The sequence below is a fragment of the Neodiprion pinetum genome, chromosome 3, assembly GCF_021155775.2.
Source record: "Neodiprion pinetum isolate iyNeoPine1 chromosome 3, iyNeoPine1.2, whole genome shotgun sequence".
In the NCBI taxonomy this organism is placed as follows: domain Eukaryota; kingdom Metazoa; phylum Arthropoda; class Insecta; order Hymenoptera; family Diprionidae; genus Neodiprion; species Neodiprion pinetum.
In genome coordinates, this window is record NC_060234.1 from 12,494,873 (window position 1) to 12,513,632 (window position 18,760).

An 18,760-nucleotide genomic window follows, 5' to 3' on the forward strand; every position below is an offset into this window, starting at 1 on the left:
CGAGTCGCGAAATAATCCTAGAGAGCGCCAGAACTGGGGTCACGCACCCTAGCTTCGACAGGGACGAAATAGCGCATTGCGACCAAGATATTTCAGGCTTTTGTTTTTCTTATTTTTTTTTTTAATGCACCGGCTACCCTCCAGCGACCAACTCCGACGCTGAACATCTTTCGAGGCAAAGCGAAACCACGGAGATCTCGCGAGAAGGACACCGAGGCTGCGGAGGGGGAGGCAACGCAGATCCCTGCAGCGCGGGAATCCAAGGCGGACGCGATTCCCGCTGGCGGCCGGCGCGCCGCAGCCTCCACGCTCACCCCGCCTACGCCCAACCAAGGCAACCGCGAGATACCAGCTAGCGACGAGGGAGCACCACCCCGCCCAACCCCAGGACTAGGGGAGACCTAGGAGGGTTGTGACAGAGGTGAGTTGTGACAAGGACGATTTCTCCCAACCTATTATAGGTAGCGAGCTGGCAAAGCCGCATGCATGACGCTTTCGATACGCGCTACTCGACTCAGCACATGCCGGCGACGCACGAGGCGCTGCTGCGTAAATACGACGGTTGTGTACAAAAAAATGCGAAAAGTAAGTTTTTCTTTAAAATTTTATTTGAATTTATATCATTCCTTATTATATGTGCTTTGCTTTCTTATTTTTTCTTGAGTTGTATGGTTATTCAACTCTCAAAACGTTGCAATAATCTTTTGTGTGCGCATCGTGTTTATAAAATATGAATTATAATTCAGATCAAGTCGTCATTTGAAACACCTAGGCGAGTTGTGACAGCCTGTCACAACTCTCCTATATTATTCCATTTTCAACCGTGGCTAATTCCTTAATGTTTTTTATTAATTTTAGATGTTTGTTTATGTCTTAGTAGGTAGGTACATAATGTATATAATGGCATACTGCATGCTGAATGGCTCTTGTTTCAGAATGTCTAATAAATATACACGAAAGACTGATAGAGGAACCGCTAGTGTCGAAATTTACGACCTGGCTTTTGAAGAAGTTAAGTTAAAAGGTAAAAGTTTAAGAGATGCTGCGGCCTCTTACAATCTAAACTACATGTCTTTATCAAGATATATTAGTCTAGTCGAGAAGTGAGTTTTCTGCGAAAATTAGTTACAGGTCTCGTAAAAATATGAGCGATAGCCCATTCGATCCGGAATCACAACCCGAAAAAGGAGTTTTTTGGATTTTTTCTGCCGATCAAAATTACGATTGTTATTAACAAAAAACTAAAAAAAAAAAACGCCCTTTCGTTTTTTGGCTATAACTCAAAAATTATAAGTGATAGCGAAATTTAAAAAAAAGATCCTAAAAGAGGAGGAAATTTCCGATGAAAAGCTCCGTACTCCCGGAATTCTAGCTCCATTATTTATAATTTTATTTTAACGATGAAAGTAGGCTTCCGCGCGGCAGTTTCAGCATGCGCGCGCCGCCACTATAGAGAGTACTGCACATATAATAATTTTTTTATGTCATTTAATGTTTTTTTAAGAATTTGAAAAAATTCAGGGGTCATCTAGAGACTTCAAAGAATACGGTCCCGTTGGAATTTTATGTCTATCTCAATTTTTCAAAAAGTTATGCAATTGTTAAGTAACTAACTTTTTCCGGGTTTCCGTTATTAAAGAACCCGGTATAAAAGTTTAAATAATAAACCTAAAAATATTTTGCTTCTTGGAGCCTTTTTTTATAAGCATGCTGAATAAGATGACGTCATAAAACTTTTATAAAATTTTTTATTTTGTTAATTATGAATTTTCACAGTAACAAAAAATGGAAAATTCAAAATATTGTTGTTAAAAAAATTTTTTTTTCAATATGTTAAGCTATCACTGATTTCAACTCTACTTTAGACATCAATCAATACCAGTTTTAATTTTTTTATGTCATTTGTTTATAAATTGTTTATAAACAAACTTATAAATTTACAATTTTTCAAAATTTTTTTCTACCATATGGTTGTAATGTAGAAATAATGATTTTTAAAAAAAAAAATTTTTCTTAAAAACATTATCTTATTGTTGTTAATCGTTTGTCTCATTTTTTCATTACTTAAATAAATTATTAAGAAATCGTTTTTTTTCTAAAAATCATCATTAACATTTCTCAATAAAAAAGCAAAAAAAATTTTTTTTTTAATCAACAATTTGTTCATTTATTTATTTAACAATTTATTATAAACTATTTTTTTTATTTGTTATAATTTTTTTCTAGAAGATCAAAAAATTAAAAAAACAGCTACCTGCAACAATATGGCAAAAAAAATTTTCTTCTATTTTTAAAAAATTATCTTGTTTTTTTAACACGGCTAAGTCCAGCGCTGACTCGATTTGTTAACTAACAACTTGCTGTAACTTTGCAACTATTGCAGATACAGTCTTCGACCTTCAAGTCATTTTTGTGCAGCATGAGTTAAGCTTCCTAATAAAATTTTAACCTAACGTTTATCAATTATAGTTTACTAATTACACGCTTTTATTTACAAAAGTTTACATTGTCTATTCCTTACAACCCTTATATCTCATAAACAATTAATGTTGCGACAAATATGCTTCAAGGCATTCTTATCACCCGATTATTAAACTATTCGAATATATTTTTTTATATTTTTAATCTCATTTCTTTATGAGATTTTGGAATTTTTCTTCAATTATAACATATATTATGGTCTTTTTTAAGATTTCGAAAGTATATAGTAATTGAAATTACACATTTTTATTGTTTGAAAAATTCCAAAATCTCATGAAGAAATAGGATTAAAAATATAAAAAAATATATTCGAATAGTTTAATAATCGGGTGATAAGAATGCCTTGAAGCATATTTGTCGCAACATTAATTGTTTATGAGATATAAGGGTTGTAAGGAATAGACAATGTAAACTTTTGTAAATAAAAGCGTGTAATTAGTAAACTATAATTGATAAACGTTAGGTTAAAATTTTATTAGGAAGCTTAACTCATGCTGCACAAAAATGACTTGAAGGTCGAAGACTGTATCTGCAATAGTTGCAAAGTTACAGCAAGTTGTTAGTTAACAAATCGAGTCAGCGCTGGACTTAGCCGTGTTAAAAAAACAAGATAATTTTTTAAAAATAGAAGAAAATTTTTTTTGCCATATTGTTGCAGGTAGCTGTTTTTTTAATTTTTTGATCTTCTAGAAAAAAATTATAACAAATAAAAAAAATAGTTTATAATAAATTGTTAAATAAATAAATGAACAAATTGTTGATTAAAAAAAAAATTTTTTTTGCTTTTTTATTGAGAAATGTTAATGATGATTTTTAGAAAAAAAACGATTTCTTAATAATTTATTTAAGTAATGAAAAAATGAGACAAACGATTAACAACAATAAGATAATGTTTTTAAGAAAAATTTTTTTTTTTAAAAATCATTATTTCTACATTACAACCATATGGTAGAAAAAAATTTTGAAAAATTGTAAATTTATAAGTTTGTTTATAAACAATTTATAAACAAATGACATAAAAAAATTAAAACTGGTATTGATTGATGTCTAAAGTAGAGTTGAAATCAGTGATAGCTTAACATATTGAAAAAAAAATTTTTTTAACAACAATATTTTGAATTTTCCATTTTTTGTTACTGTGAAAATTCATAATTAACAAAATAAAAAATTTTATAAAAGTTTTATGACGTCATCTTATTCAGCATGCTTATAAAAAAAGGCTCCAAGAAGCAAAATATTTTTAGGTTTATTATTTAAACTTTTATACCGGGTTCTTTAATAACGGAAACCCGGAAAAAGTTAGTTACTTAACAATTGCATAACTTTTTGAAAAATTGAGATAGACATAAAATTCCAACGGGACCGTATTCTTTGAAGTCTCTAGATGACCCCTGAATTTTTTCAAATTCTTAAAAAAACATTAAATGACATAAAAAAATTATTATATGTGCAGTACTCTCTATAGTGGCGGCGCGCGCATGCTGAAACTGCCGCGCGGAAGCCTACTTTCATCGTTAAATTAAAATTATAAATAATGGAGCTAGAATTCCGGGAGTACGGAGCTTTTCATCGGAAATTTCCTCCTCTTTTAGGATCTTTTTTTTAAATTTCGCTATCACTTATAATTTTTGAGTTATAGCCAAAAAACGAAAGGGCGTTTTTTTTTTTTAGTTTTTTGTTAATAACAATCGTAATTTTGATCGGCAGAAAAAATCCAAAAAACTCCTTTTTCGGGTTGTGATTCCGGATCGAATGGGCTATCGCTCATATTTTTACGAGACCTGTAACTAATTTTCGCAGAAAACTCACTTCTCGACTAGACTATATTAAGAAGAAAGAGGCTTTTCAAGCAAACCCAGAAGGCGAAGCTCCGTGTATGGGTTATACCATTCCGACTATTTTTACAAAAGAGGAGGAGAATATATTAAGCGACTATTTGCTAACATGTGCAGCATCTAATTATGGGCTGACAACGAAAGAAACTAGAGTCATTGCATATAAGTTAGCCAAAAAATATAAAAAAAAAGTTCCAGAGTCATGGGACAAAAATGAAAAAGCAGGAGATGTGTGGCTCAAGCTATTTATGCAACGACACTTTTACGACGAGTACTTTTTCCTAAAAAAAAATGTTTGATTTATTAATATTAAGTGTAATGATATTTTTTATACCTAATATAATGCTGTCACAACTTACCTCGGTACCGGTCACAACTTACCTCGGTAGTAGGAGAGTTGTGACAGAGGGAGTGGTCTTTAATTTTATCGATTTTCTCAGAAACCATAATACTTAAATTAATTTTGGTGATTGTTTTGAAAACAGGAGGAATGCCGCTAAATTAATCACATGGGTCATAACTGTGGAATGTTTCTTGAGCGAAATATGGCCCCTAAAGTAAAAACTGTCACAACCCTCCTAGGTCTCCCCTACGTAGAGCTGCGCGGGAGACGACATCGCGATCTAGCATTAAGTTCTGCGCCGAGTAGAGACGACAGGTGCGCGGCAAGTTGCGCAATCCCCAAAATCGATGACCGATCGATTGTTGCGCATTCTTAGGGTGATGACGTCACGAAAAATTAGCGTGACGAGATCGGCGTTGCGACCATCCGAGATCACTCAAGTTCTGGCGTTTGTAGAGAGCGGGTGAGCTAGTCGAGTATACGTTGGTTCTTTTCTCTGTGGTAGCGAGTTTGCGAGAAATGGCAACCAGGGATCACGAGGGAGTGGGCCCGTTCGTGTCTTGGATGTGGAGCGGTAAGCGCTGTTAACCTTCTTGCGAGAGAATTTCGAGAGATCATTAGTAAAGGCTTGCCGAGGACGGATAGCCAGTGAGGATTGGCGTTAACAACTGTACTCGAGATTCTTTAGCCGATACATTTGCTTGGTGACCGTAGCCTGAGTTGCGCGTAAGGGAGTAGCGTTAATTTCGGGGGATCCAGGAAATCGAGTCGAGTCACGGGTTGAGCCGAGACATTATTGCCTCGAGTTTGAGTGTAACCGAAGTCCGCTACACGGGGTCATTTTACTTCGTCCGGTACACCCTCCATTCTCGTGTAGGTCGCGAGCAGTCTCACGGGGAGCATTCGAATTCGCGACTGCGTCCCGCCGTCGTAGAGAAAGTGAAGCTCGGGTGCGCGCTGACAAAAATATGCGTTCTTAGAGAAGGGTCGTGGGTGTCGCGACGAGCCTCGCCTCAGTTTAGTTTTTTTTTGGCATAATCAGTTAGTATTAAGTTGGCGATCAGCGCCGTTTTGTAAAGGACGTTCGCGAGCAGCGCGTCGTGTCCGATTTTGCTATTGGTTTCTTTTAGTGTGTCAATTAGCGGTCACTAGTAGTATAGTGACTAGCGCACGTAGGCCGTAGAGGTCTTCGGGATCCCTTCATATTTTTGTTTTCTTTTTTTTTTTTTTTCTTCTTGATTGATTATTTTGTTTGCTCGTTCTTCTTTTTTATGTAAGCTAAGCGCTTGCGTTTGGGATCGCGAGGACAAGCTTCCGCAGTATTGTTATTATTTTTAATTTTTTTTTTGTATTATCGCTATTTTGAAATATATTGTTTAATTTTCTCGCTGCTTTGTGAAATAACTTGTCAACGTACGTGTGGCGTATCTCTCTATACCCAAAAATTACCCCTCCCCTCTCCGCGGTACTGAGCTATCGAGTATATGGTCGCGGTATATCGTATTACCGATTTCGAGGCGTGTTGACCACGCCAGGCGCCCAACAAATTTCGCGGTCTTATTGCAGGTTCAGGGGACATCGTGGACGCCAAATTATTGTGCACGCGGTAAGTTCTCGGTTATTTGCTCCGAGTGACCGAGGAGCGGGAAAAATCCACGTCACAATATATATATTTCAACATTTATTTTTTTGCGCACATATATTTTGTATATGTGACATATATGTCAGATATATTTTCCACATGTATGAAAAAAAATAATAATAATGAAAAATAATAAATAAATAATAATAATAATAATATATATTTTTCCATGCGGGTATCACTTAATTTATTCATAATTTTCCGTTTTATTTATGATACTGAAATAAGAAGACATCTGACAATTTTTGCGACTTCTTTTAATACATCTTTTATTGTTAAACAATTTATAAACAGAGTTTCACGTGTAAAAATTAAAAAAAGCTATAAATGCAATTCTTAAAAAAATATTCCTTCAGAAATAATTTAATTTTTCTATTAAACTAAAAAATTTCTAATGTGTGCTGATTTCTTTTATTTATGATACTAAAATACTAATACATCTAAAAATTTTCAAGACTTTTCTTAATAAATAATTTATCATTGACAAATTTTTATATTTATTTTTATATTCGTTTTTAATCATTACTTCTTTAAATCATTGTCGTTTTCCCGCTATATCTTACGATCACCAGAGGGCGATAATAAAACTTCAACGCAATACCAACATACTATCCGCTAAAAGTAAATATTCGTCAGGTTTTTGTATTTAGTTCCGGAAAGTTGCGGGAATGCCTTCCCAGAGTGGACGAAATTCGTCCCTGTCCCAAAGCATTGAGTGTCGTACCCCTGGTCTATTCTACGCCTGACCTGCTGAGTGACAGCCACGAATTTCCGAATCCTCCCGATATAAGCTCTCGATACTTCTTCCTCTACCGCTACCGTTTCTATCGTACTACCGTCTTTCATCCCGCAACCGTTTCAGTATTACTTTCGTTTTGCTCTACCGTTAGATTCTTCCTTTAAATTCAAGTCCTTTCTGTCCTTCCTGTTTCACTTGTTCAATATAATAAGTTTTATTTAAATAAGACTCAGTGTTGTGTGCCTGAGATCGTCTGTTAAGGTAAGGCTTTTGCCTCTGTATTGTATCGTTACGAAGTTGCTCATAGTTTCTATCCTTTCTTATGGTATTCATCGACTTTGTGTGAATCATGGTCCACGGATTAGAGTTGCAGTAAGCCGCTGTGTGACTGCATGATTTCAGTAATTAATTATTTTCGTGTCTGAGCGACCTCGTAACTGCCGAATAATTAATTCTTTTGTATTTCCGACTTTCCTGATTATTTATGAATTTCTATTAGTCTGCTTCTGTAGTTTCTATCGTATTTTGAGCCCTAGTGGCTTGACCTTTCGTTTCATAATTATTTGTGATAGTAGTGTGCCTTATATTTTATTTCTGTTACTGCTTATTATATTTCTATTTATTTTCGTGCCTATTGTATCGTATATCGAGTTCCTTGGAGTTTAACCGAGCGTAGAATCAGCCTCTAAAGATTACCGCACCTTTTTCTATTGCTGTTGGCAATTTTATATTATTTTTGCCTGTTATTCTTTTCTCTGTATGTTGTCAAGTTAAGTTCTGCGTATTATTCTTGATTCTTTTGTACTGCGGTGTGTTTAGTGTATTTCTTTATTTTGTAAACTCTCCGAAATTCTCACTCTCTCATGATTTCGTATTTTGTATTCTCTCGAAAGTTACGTTTAGGATTTGATTGTTTAATTTCTCCGATCCGTAATTATTGTAAATTATCGATTCTATCGTTTATGAATAACTCTACCGAAAATTATCTAGTTGATCGTTTACGCTACCGATTTTGTAAATTGTCTATAAATGTCAATCTTTCGTACTGGTTATAATCTATGGTAAATTCGTCGTATTATCTACCGAGCTATCGTTACTTTGTTTTATACCGATTACAGTAAAGTTCTCACTATCGTTTTCAATTGACAGAATAATAATTTTCGTAGCGTCATTTGCAACTTGGGTAAGATCACGTCGCCCAGTGACGTGTAGTTTTGAGTAAATTCTTGCATTATATCGCTTCTCCCGACCTACGTTCATTTTTCTCTGTTAACTACCCTCTCTTGTTTCCAAGCTACCGTTTAATTCTATTCTACCGAGGTTTTTTTGAACCGCGATTGCTCATTTTTTTAACTACCACTGTTGATACCATTTCATTTGCCTGTTTCAACCATGTAACCTTCCCGACAATATATGATCGATTGGCCTGTTTATTTTTCCCTGACTTGAGTCTATTCTTTATTTCATTATTTTCTTTAAATCTGTAATTATTGTTAGCTTCCTTGAATACCGCCACTCTACCAGTTCGTGTGAGTACCTGAGCCTAGCCAGCCATACAACGGGTTTTCTATTTATTTTTCGTACGGTTTCGTGTTATTTTTATTGATTCGTATTATTGTTTGAAAATCGACGCTAAAGCGTCTGGCGCCCAACCTAATTGATTTTGTTATGGTTTAATGTTCTGAATAAGTGGAGAATCGCGCCAAAGTGTCAACGGTGAGTCCTCATCCGAGGGTAGCAGAATTTAGGGTGACAACATTTACATTTGGTTATACATTGTCAACACTGTTGATCCTACTACACGTTAAGACCTAATCATATATCACATACCTGCTCAAAATATAATACAGTCAAGAATATGCTAACTATAATCTCTATTATGTTGTTCTCCATATAAATTTCCAAGTAGGCAGATAATTTGAATTTTCAGTATCATAATCCATTGTCATGCAAATATTGCGCAACGATTATATATGTATTTATATGTTTATTCAAACAGAGAAATTGAATGGTAATTGATAACAACAAATGGTAAAAGGAAGCGTTAACGTTATATTATATTAAATTAGACGTGCGTTACGCCTGGAAGCAGTATTGAGACTGCTCACACGGCCTCTCGCCGGGCTCGGCGACAGTGCATATGAAGTGCATAATCGCGTAATTTGAGCACTGCTGCCGATAAGAAAGCCAAGCGCATAAGGCGGGCTACGCTGCATGATAAATTTTGTACTCATCTAAATGATCCCCGGCATGTTCCTACGAGAGGATATAAACTGTTACATTTCATTAGAAATGTTCCAGCTCCATCACATCCCCCGACGAAGACAAAGGCGCGTCTCTGCGGCTTCTAATTTCTCGTAGGATTCTTTCGTTACGTTTAGCCTGTGTCTCAATCCTGCGTTTTAATTTCCTTCGTTCTACTACTTCCAAAGCAGAGGGATTCCTTTGGCAACAATATCCGGCGAACGCCGAAATATAGGTTGGTATATTAAATTTCCACAGCAAGAGTAGAATAGACAAGACGGATATCGTTCCAGAAACGACAGCTATTGATGGGATCCCTATACCTTTGAAGTTAGCCCATGTATTGTTGACCCGAAGGGTCGCTTCGTTATTCGCGAGGACACTCTCAAGGTCTAAAATGGCTTGTCCTTGATCCTTGAGGGTATCCAAGTTGATCACGTGATGCAATACAATTTCCCGGCCTGTTACAAATTTGTTTAGCGGGGAAATGGTATCTGCATGTATTTCTGTTAATTGAGAAGTCATATGTTCTACGATTAATTTGACTCGCGTTTTCAAAGTTTGAAGTTCGCAGCTCTGATTCGTGGTTATCAGGGATGGCTTGGTGATTTGAATAATAAAAGTCTGCATTGAAGCGCATGTTATGGTTACCTCAATTGGCTTCGAAGGTAAGATTATTTACGATCCCTGCGTTCTTATGTAAGCAATATCTGTGACGAGAAAACGACTCAGAGTGCATCCTCGTGGTATGGGATCAGATATTTTCTCACAAAGTTCAATAGTATCGTTGCGATGTCCCACATCGCGGTAATCACCAATGAAATAATCGGTTATCTGTTTCAGTTGAGAAAATGTGACTTCTCTTATAAAATTCTTACGTACTAATTTCAAAGCATATGTTGGGTTAAGCGTTACATAAGTGTGATTTATTCTTACGGGTACCGGGGTATTCTGAATTATTACCCAAGGTTCCTTTTCTAAGTAAGGCACTGTGAGTATATAGATAAGTTTGCCTTTATCTGTGGTTATAGTTAAATCACTTATTTTAATAAACTTCTCGTAATTTTCCTCTTTAATAGGTATTAGTGTCTTTTTGTCATTGGCGTCGAAAGCTTGAAGAGCTGTCATAAGCTCCTTTGGAGTAAAAAGGGTGTTATCGATGATACCATGCCTTCCTAATTGCACGGCAGTCATTACCAGGTCGATTAGTCGTTGCAGTTCCTTAATTTCAAATAAACTTAGAGTTATAGCTTCCATGTATTCCTGATAAGCAAGCGTTTCGTTACCTTTTATTTTTAATGATTCTAATTGTCCCCATACAGTTTCCAAAGAGTGTTTAAGTTTGAGCTGATTTGTATTCAAGATATTAATTTGGACTTGATTGATGTGCAAGGACTTGGTTACAACAAGATTTAGAGTGTCCGTTACATTTTTTAGTGAGGCTAGATTCCCATTAATTATTTCCAAATCATCCGCGTCAGCAGTTCCATCGATTGATTTTTGGATTGTTCCTAAAAAGTTAAACATTCCTCTTTTCGGTCTGATATTTGGCGTGAGATAAGATTTCCTTAGGGGATACATTTCATTTGCAAGGCCCGTCAGGAGGACATGTTTTCCAAATACCGCCTCAGCTTCGCGCGAGGCTTCGTAAGTAACATCGCCCGACGCGAGCGCTTTCGGAGTACTTGTTTTGGTTCCGTGGGATTGAGATTCCCTTAATTTAGAGGGGCGGCGCGTCATTTGAAGAATAGGCGCACCCAAGTCTAAAATGACTTCCAAAATATTCTTGTGTGACGAGGCGCGGGCAAATTCTAAATCTAAAGCGTCCAGGGCGGACTGGGCGAGGGATCGCTGACCAGGGTTCCAATGGTCCAGATAGGTATCCCGTATCGTCTGGAGGCCTCCGAGTTTGTCGTGAATGTCGAGTAATGGTTTGGTGAACCCACTTGCGTCAATGGATTGGAATATCTTCCATCTTTCCTGGTACATGTATACTTTGCCCACTTCCTCCTGGAGTAAAGTCCCATTGATAACTGAGACATCGAAGTAGGCTAGGGACAGACTGCTACACCTATAACAAAAGAAACTAAGACTCTATTCCGTGGAGATCCAATCGTTACCCTGAACCCGTTTTAGTTTAATTCTAGGGACTGGATCGTTTTCCCTTGGTCCGGTGTCGTATTCGTAGTACGGTTTGGTATTATTCAGATGGGTCTTCCAATAAGACGCTGTGGAATCATCCGCGGATTTCTTGTAATTGATATTTCCTTTTTGTTCGTTGATCTCGACGACGACGAATGGTCCATTCCAAATCCTTTCCAAGGCGTTCTGTCGCGTATGGTTCTTGATCATTACTTTATCTCCCACTTGATATAAAGAAGTTTGTCGTCGTGTTCCTTGGTCCACTTGTTTTTGGTTTTTCTCTCTGGATTTGGTAAGCCAGACCAGAGCTTTCTCGAACCGTTCCTCCCATTTTCGTATCCACAACATTTTCTTACTAATCACGGTTTCCAATCGGTTTTCGCGGAAACCGTCAGGATTGTTGGCTTCGTGACAGAACATGAGGTTGTGAGGCGTTTCACCTGTTGATTGGTGAACGGAAGTGTTATAGGCACGTGCCATTTCTATTAAAACCTTGTCCCAAGTGTGTATTCTCTCTTTGCAGGCAGTTCGAATATAGTCTTTCAAGACACTATGCATTCGTTCTATAGAGCCGTTCGACTGCGGGTGATATGCAGTTGTGGTGATATGTTTGATATTACAGTGTTCGAGAAAGGAATCGGTCAGCTCGTTACAAAACTCCTTTCCCATGTCCGTCAGGATTACTTTGGGGCACCCGAAGTTACCTATCCAGTACTCTGATAGAGCCTTGATAACTTCTGTCGCGGTTTTGTTCGTAAGTGGGGCACATTTAATGAATTTAGTTATTGAATCCTGCATCGTGAGGATATATCGGTGTTTATTCCAAGATTCGACCAGAGGTCCGACGATATCTATTGAAATTTGATCGTTAGGTTTTTCAGCAAAGGTTTCGAAAAGAATAGCGGGTGATTTCATTTGTATCCTTTCCTTTTTATACATCTGACACGTGGGGCATGCCTGGATAAAGGAATTGATATCATTCTCCATACGTGACCATACGGCCGTTTCTTTTACTCGGTCAATTGTTTTTGCTAGGCCGAAGTGTCCATTGATGTCGTTGTGAGCGCTGGCCATGATTTCTTTCTGTTGCTGTTTGTTAGGCACATCCTTTCCTGTCAAGCAAAATGATATGTCTGCACCTGAGTCCTGACGTATCCTCTTGAGATCTTCGATGATCGAATTGGTTTCTTCTTTGGTGGTTTTCTTAGGGTCAATCCAGAAGTATATCTTTTCGTACCTTTTCGGATGAATGTAGTTTCTGAGTTTCTCACGTCTATCCGTCTGATTCTTTGGTATAATCAGGGTGTTGTCAGAGGCATCCTTTTCTTCTAGGGTAATCTTCACCCATTTGCCGTCCTCCCCTTTTCGATTTCGGTTGGGAACGAGTTTGACGTGAGATTCTGTTCTGCCTGTTGTGAGTGACAATCTCTCGATGTCAATGTGGCGTGCGGCAATATGGTGGACCCACTTGGGATTCCTGTCAATGGGTGTGATTTCGTATAGTCCCTTTTCCAATTCGGTGAGTTTTCCGAAGATCTCTTCCTTTGTGCGAAAGACTCTAGATAACTCATCCGCTACTACGTTACTTTTTCCCGAAACATGTTCTATCAGGAATGAGTATTCCTCCAATCTTAGTCTCCAACGCAGCAGGCGTTGACTGGGGTCTACGCAATTTTTCAGCCATACGAGTGCACGATGATCGGTGCGGATGATGAAGGGTTTATCCGGTGTATTGAGCAAATATACTCTTAGTCTCTTGACGGCCCATACAACAGCAAGCATCTCCTTCTCCGTCGTGCTGTAATTTCTTTCCGCATCATTCAGGGTTCGAGATAAGAAATATATGGGGTGGCCGTCTTGAGATAGTACCGCTCCAATTCCATCGTTTGACGCGTCGGTGGTTACGACGTATTGTTTAGCTGGGTCTGATCTCACAAGTATCGGTGGTGTGACCAACTTTTCTTTCAGGGTTTCGAAGGCTTCTTGGCAGGCTGCTGACCAATCCCATGGGATGTCCTTTCTTGTTAACCTTGTTAATGGTTTCGCTAACATTGAATAGTTTTGTATGAACTTTCGGTAATACCCCGTCAAACCAAGGAAGGATCGAATCGTCTTAACGTTGACTGGAACGGGTAATTGTTGTATCGCCCTGGTCTTTTCCGGATCTGGTTTGCTTCCTTCGTCAGTGATGACATATCCGAGGTATCTCACTTCAGTTTTCATGAAGGCGCACTTCTCTGGCTGGAGTTTCAAGTTACATTGTCTTAAACGCTGAAATACGGTTCTTACATTTCGATGGTGTTCTTCCTCCGTTTCACCAAAAATTATTACGTCATCAATGTAGACGCAACAGATCTTCTGATTCAATCCTCTCAGCGCATCGTTCATCATGCGTTGGAAGGTCGCAGGAGCGTTCTGTAATCCGAAAGGCATTCGTTGGTATTCGAAATGCCCGTCGGGGGTTGAGAAGGCAGTGTATTTCTTGGAGTCAGTAGCCATGTTGATCTGGTGGAATCCTGCGGCCATGTCGACAGTAGTAAAGAACTTGGCCCTTCCCATGTGATCGAGTAAATCTTCGATTATTGGTATCGGATAAGAATCCTGAACGGTAAGTTCATTAATCTTCCTGAAATCGATCACAATTCTATACTTGGGCTTTCCGTCGGGGCCCGGTTTTTTGGGTACGACCCAAACTGGCGAGTTGTATGGCGACTCGGATTCCGTTATTATTCCTTGTTTCAACATTTTCTCTACTCCCTCTTTTACAACCTGCTGGTGCAGCTGTGGAGCACGGAAACTTTTCACATTTACAATGCGTTGAGGATCTGACAACTCGATGCGATGTTCAGTCATTGAAGTTCCATTGACCATGTCTTCCTCCTGTAAGGCAAAGATATCGCTGAAATCCTGAAGAATACTCCAAATTTCTTTCTGGTACTCCTCCGGTAGGTGTTTCAAGTCGACAGTATTTTGGAGCGCCTGCTGTCTTCCATCACGTGGTTGTTGCCATACACCCGGGGTTGACATACTCTTTACTCGGTGGACTTGGACGTTCTCCAGTCCGAGCTCGATATCTTCGTCTTCAGCGGTGGTGATGATTCCATAAGCCGTACCATGATTGTTCGTGTGTACAATCTGCACCGGGATATTTTCCATAGGCATTCCGTCTTTATAGACCATGCGTAACATGAGATCGAGATTCTTTTCGTCGGTATCGATGGCAATTTTGTTCACCGAATTTGGTTTAAATCGAATTTTTCGGTCGCTACTAAGGTGGTGTATCTTATTCTTCAGGGTGAGCGTCGAGGCATTCAACTGGAAATCTCGCCTCCTCATAAACGGGTTTCCCATGATTCCATCTTCTTCGTCAGGCAGATAATCGTCTGGTATAATGACGAATTCGTCCTTTAGCCCCATGTGAGTTAGTACAGCAATTTCATTCGCGGAATTTAGCGCTTTGCCAGTCTTAAAGGAAATTTTGCGTTTGATAATTGGACAAATTTGTTTATCCGATGGATGAATAACCTTCCGTTTTATGAGGTTTATTGATGCACCTGTATCGACCATAAGGGCTACTCCTTGCTTTGTTTCTCCAAATTTTATTACAGCACACTGTAGTAACCCCTGTGAAACTGAACATACACGGGCTCCTATTGGCACTCGTCCTCTAGTTCGTCCTCCTGTCCCTTTATTTCCTCTTCCTCTGACTGGAGTTCCTCTGACGTGCAATTGACTTGGTCGTTGGGCGGTTTGTCTTTGAGGCTGGCGTTTTGAAAATTTGCGTCTCGCTTATTGCCGTTAGTATTAGGGCGTTGGTCGTTCTGTGGTCGGCGCGGAGCGTAGCAGTTCCGGCTGTAGTGTCCTCTGGTTCCGCAATTATGACATACTGCTTGTTGTTCATGGGCGGTCCGATGTGTGTTACAGGTGTGGCATTCACATCTCTGGAGTTCTTTATCATCTTGTTCCGTTTCATCGTGGTGGTGGACAGACGCTGGTGGTCGAGGAGTTGACCTTGGCGAGTTCGTCGAGGTTCTTTGTTGTACCTGGAATCTTCGCGTATCTGATGCGTTGCCTGGCCCGTAAATTTGGGACTTGTTCCAAAACGTGGGTTTCGATGCCGTGTCGTTACTGTTCATCAGCTGTTGTTGATGCATTCGGAAATTCAATTCCTCGCCTTCGGCTTCTTTCGCGGCCTTCTGGGCTTCTAGTAACTTGAAGTACTGACGGTTTTTGACTTGATGGAATATCCTCGGATTAAGTCCGTATAGATAGTACTGGCACACTCTATTTTCGAGGTCTTGAAGATTAGGATCGATGTTCGCTCGTAGTTGTTGATTCGAGAAGGCAGCTACGAGGTCTTGGTAGATCTGATTGAATTTGAGATTGTAGGCGTCCACAGTGTCGCCCTTTTGGCCTGTTCTGCCAAGCTCCATTTCCAATGTGGTGGCACTTTTCTCGACAATAACGGCTGATCTTATGACTTCGAGTAAAGTTGGGATTGTACGAGGTCTCCTCTGGTTGATGGTCTTCTGAAGAGCTCCTCCTGTCTTCAAGCTGATTACCATGCTCAAAAACGGGAAACGTTGGGTTGGCATAACTACCATATCGGCGGCTTTTACTTGCATGATCCAAGCGTGTACGTCTTCGCCTGCTTTTCCTTCCAGTCTGCAATCAATCATCTTGATGGCTTGAAACGCGGGTAGGAAATCTTGGATCGCATAGGGCTCGTCCGCTGGGCGATTTGGTTCTCCGGGGTATCTTCCGGCAGCATCGGGGCGTAGGCTGACATCATTCAAGTAAGCTTCCGTTCGTGCATACGGGCCTGGGTCTCTTGGATTCCGAGGGGGAAGCACGTCTCGGGGTGGCGCAGTTGCCGGTAGTTGAATTCTTGTTTGGTTTCTTCGCGCAAGTTCCTCAATGTTTCTCATTATCTCTTGCTGTTGGCGTAAAGCTTCGGGATCACTCAGCAACTGGGACATACTGAACGTCACAGTGTCCGGACGACGATGTGGTAAAGTAGCAGACATTTCCAAGGCTCTTCGAAGTTCATCCTCTTCTTGCTGTTCTAGACGACGACGCGGGACGTTGTTACGGGTATTGCTACCAGTACCTCGTGGGATTTCGTAATCCGTCGGACCATTAGGCCACTGTGGACTAGGCCTTGGTGTAAGGCGTACGTTCGGCATCCGTGATAAACGTCGGCTTTCCTCGAGAACGCGTTGCAGTGTCGAATCCGTATCCGACAAGATATCATGGTTTACATTGGCTCGCGCGGTGGAGAATCGGTCGTTTTCTAATGAGCGATTTTGGTGAAGGATCGGTACTGCCATCGCATTTATACCTTGATGGTCCGAGTCTGAATTGGCTGGGGAGCCCACCTCATTGATGCGCGGCGTCGGTGGCAGCAATCGGTTTTGAGCGAGCCCGTATAATGCCGAGTAACGTGGTGGGTTTGTTACGATTGAGGGAGCTATCTGAGAAGGACCTTCCACCTCTGATTCAACGAGACGCGCGGTATCTAGTTGAATTCGCGGTATCGCTCCGGTATGGTTTCCGGGCGGTCTCAAAATATTAGAAACATTCGGATCATCGCTAGTTGTTAAGCGATAATAGTTATTGATTGCTTCTCGATTGGTATTACTATTTGTAAGAGCTTCCTCTTGACGGTTTTCTTCGGTTAATTGGTTATTTGGTTGTTGCATTTCCTGAAACATTTGGTTGGTGACGCTTTCAAGCGTGTCTTCGGGACGCGGAACTGTTTCAGAGTTTCGATTTATTTCTACATTATTGCGACGAATGAAGTCGTGTTCACGGCGTTCTTGATTTCTCAATTGAATAAAACGGGTAACCTCTTCTATAGGCAAATCTTCGCGGCGAACAAGTTGACGCGCAGTTAACCTCTCTCCGTTTAATTGCTCTAGACCAAGACGGTATCTACCCATTGCAGTTAAATCATTACGTTCGGTGGCTTCTTGTAGCCTATTCACAAGCTGAGTCATTTGGTTCGTCAAATCCCAAAATCTCTCTTCAAACCGGGATTCAGAAGTGACGGATTGTCCATCTTCTGCAGTCTCAACAATAGTGGGAGGTACTGCCGATCTCCGGTCATTGTTTTCGTTCACGTCCATTGTGAATTTATTTTTTTTTTTTTTTTTTTTTTAAATTTACCTTGAGTCAAGCTTTGACTTTATTTATTTGAATGATTCAAGTTTGACCATCAAATTCTTAGTTTCGATCACGATTTGTCCTTCGATAAGTTTATGGTGACTCGAGTAAGTAACAAAATGCTTGTACTTACGCTAGGAGTAGCCAAATTGAGGTGTGAAGCATCACACTCGAAGATCGTGGTAGCCGTCGGTACGAGGCTTCGATGTCCTGGAGTCTCTGACAGGCACCGGGGGCAAGAATATAAGAGCGGTTCGAGTCTCGATGTCCTTATTCTCACTTCACTTCACTTAGATGGTTTAAACGCGAAGTTTATTGTATCTAAGGAGTGCAGAATTTTATACTTGCTTCCTTTCCAATAAATACACAAGTTCACTATAGGAATTGTCCAGTGTAGAATCAGGCGGTCTACACTCAGTCCCTGGTTATCAAGCGGTCTACACGCAGTCCTTGATTGTCTACGCAAGGCGGCCTTTCACTCTATCCCTTGCTAGGTACAATTCGTAATAATTACTTATAAACGCGTAGCCGAAGGTTCGCGCGTGAATTTATTGGGCTTACGCACTCACTTCCAAAATTCGTCACTATGATCCGGCCGTTTGATACGCGCGCCGCGTTCGTTGGTTTAAACCGGATCCTGGCAGGATCGCCAAATTTGTCATGCAAATATTGCGCAACGATTATATAGGTATTTATATGTTTATTCAAACAGAGAATTGAATGATGATTGATAACAAAAATGGTAAAAGGAAGTGTTAACGTTATATTATATTAAATTAGACGTGCGTTACGCCTGGAAGCAGTATTGAGACTGCTCACACGGCCTCTCGCCGGGCTCGGCGACAGTGCATATGAAGTGCATAATCGCGTAATTTGAGCACTGCTGCCGATAAGAAAGCCAAGCGCATAAGGCGGGCTACGCTGCATGATAAATTTTGTACTCATCTAAATGACCCCCGGCATGTTCCTACGAGAGGATATAAACTGTTACATTTCATTAGAAATGTTCCAGCTCCATCACAGTTACAAGACAATCATTCAATTTTGATCCAAAAGGAGCTCGGATATATCCGGTTCTATTCGACGTAAAGACATCATTTTACAGTGCATTCGGAAGGTGAACGAATAAGCTTTCATAAAAAAAATGCAATGTTGAACATTATTGAAAA

At 39.6% G+C, this 18,760-nt stretch overlaps 1 protein-coding gene across 1 annotated transcript; it reads right to left on the minus strand.

Annotated features, from left to right (window-relative positions):
• Window positions 1–9,044: 9,044 nt before the first annotated feature.
• LOC138190683 (uncharacterized) lies at window positions 9,045–18,216 on the minus strand. The gene is made up of 2 exons (XM_069134626.1): window positions 17,725–18,216; window positions 9,045–11,355 (listed from the first exon to the last, which is right to left on the minus strand). Exons 1-2 carry the CDS (start codon window positions 17,754–17,756, stop codon window positions 9,963–9,965), a joined length of 1,425 nt encoding a protein of 474 aa, XP_068990727.1. The 5' UTR covers window positions 17,757–18,216; the 3' UTR covers window positions 9,045–9,962.
• Window positions 18,217–18,760: the final 544 nt, after the last annotated feature.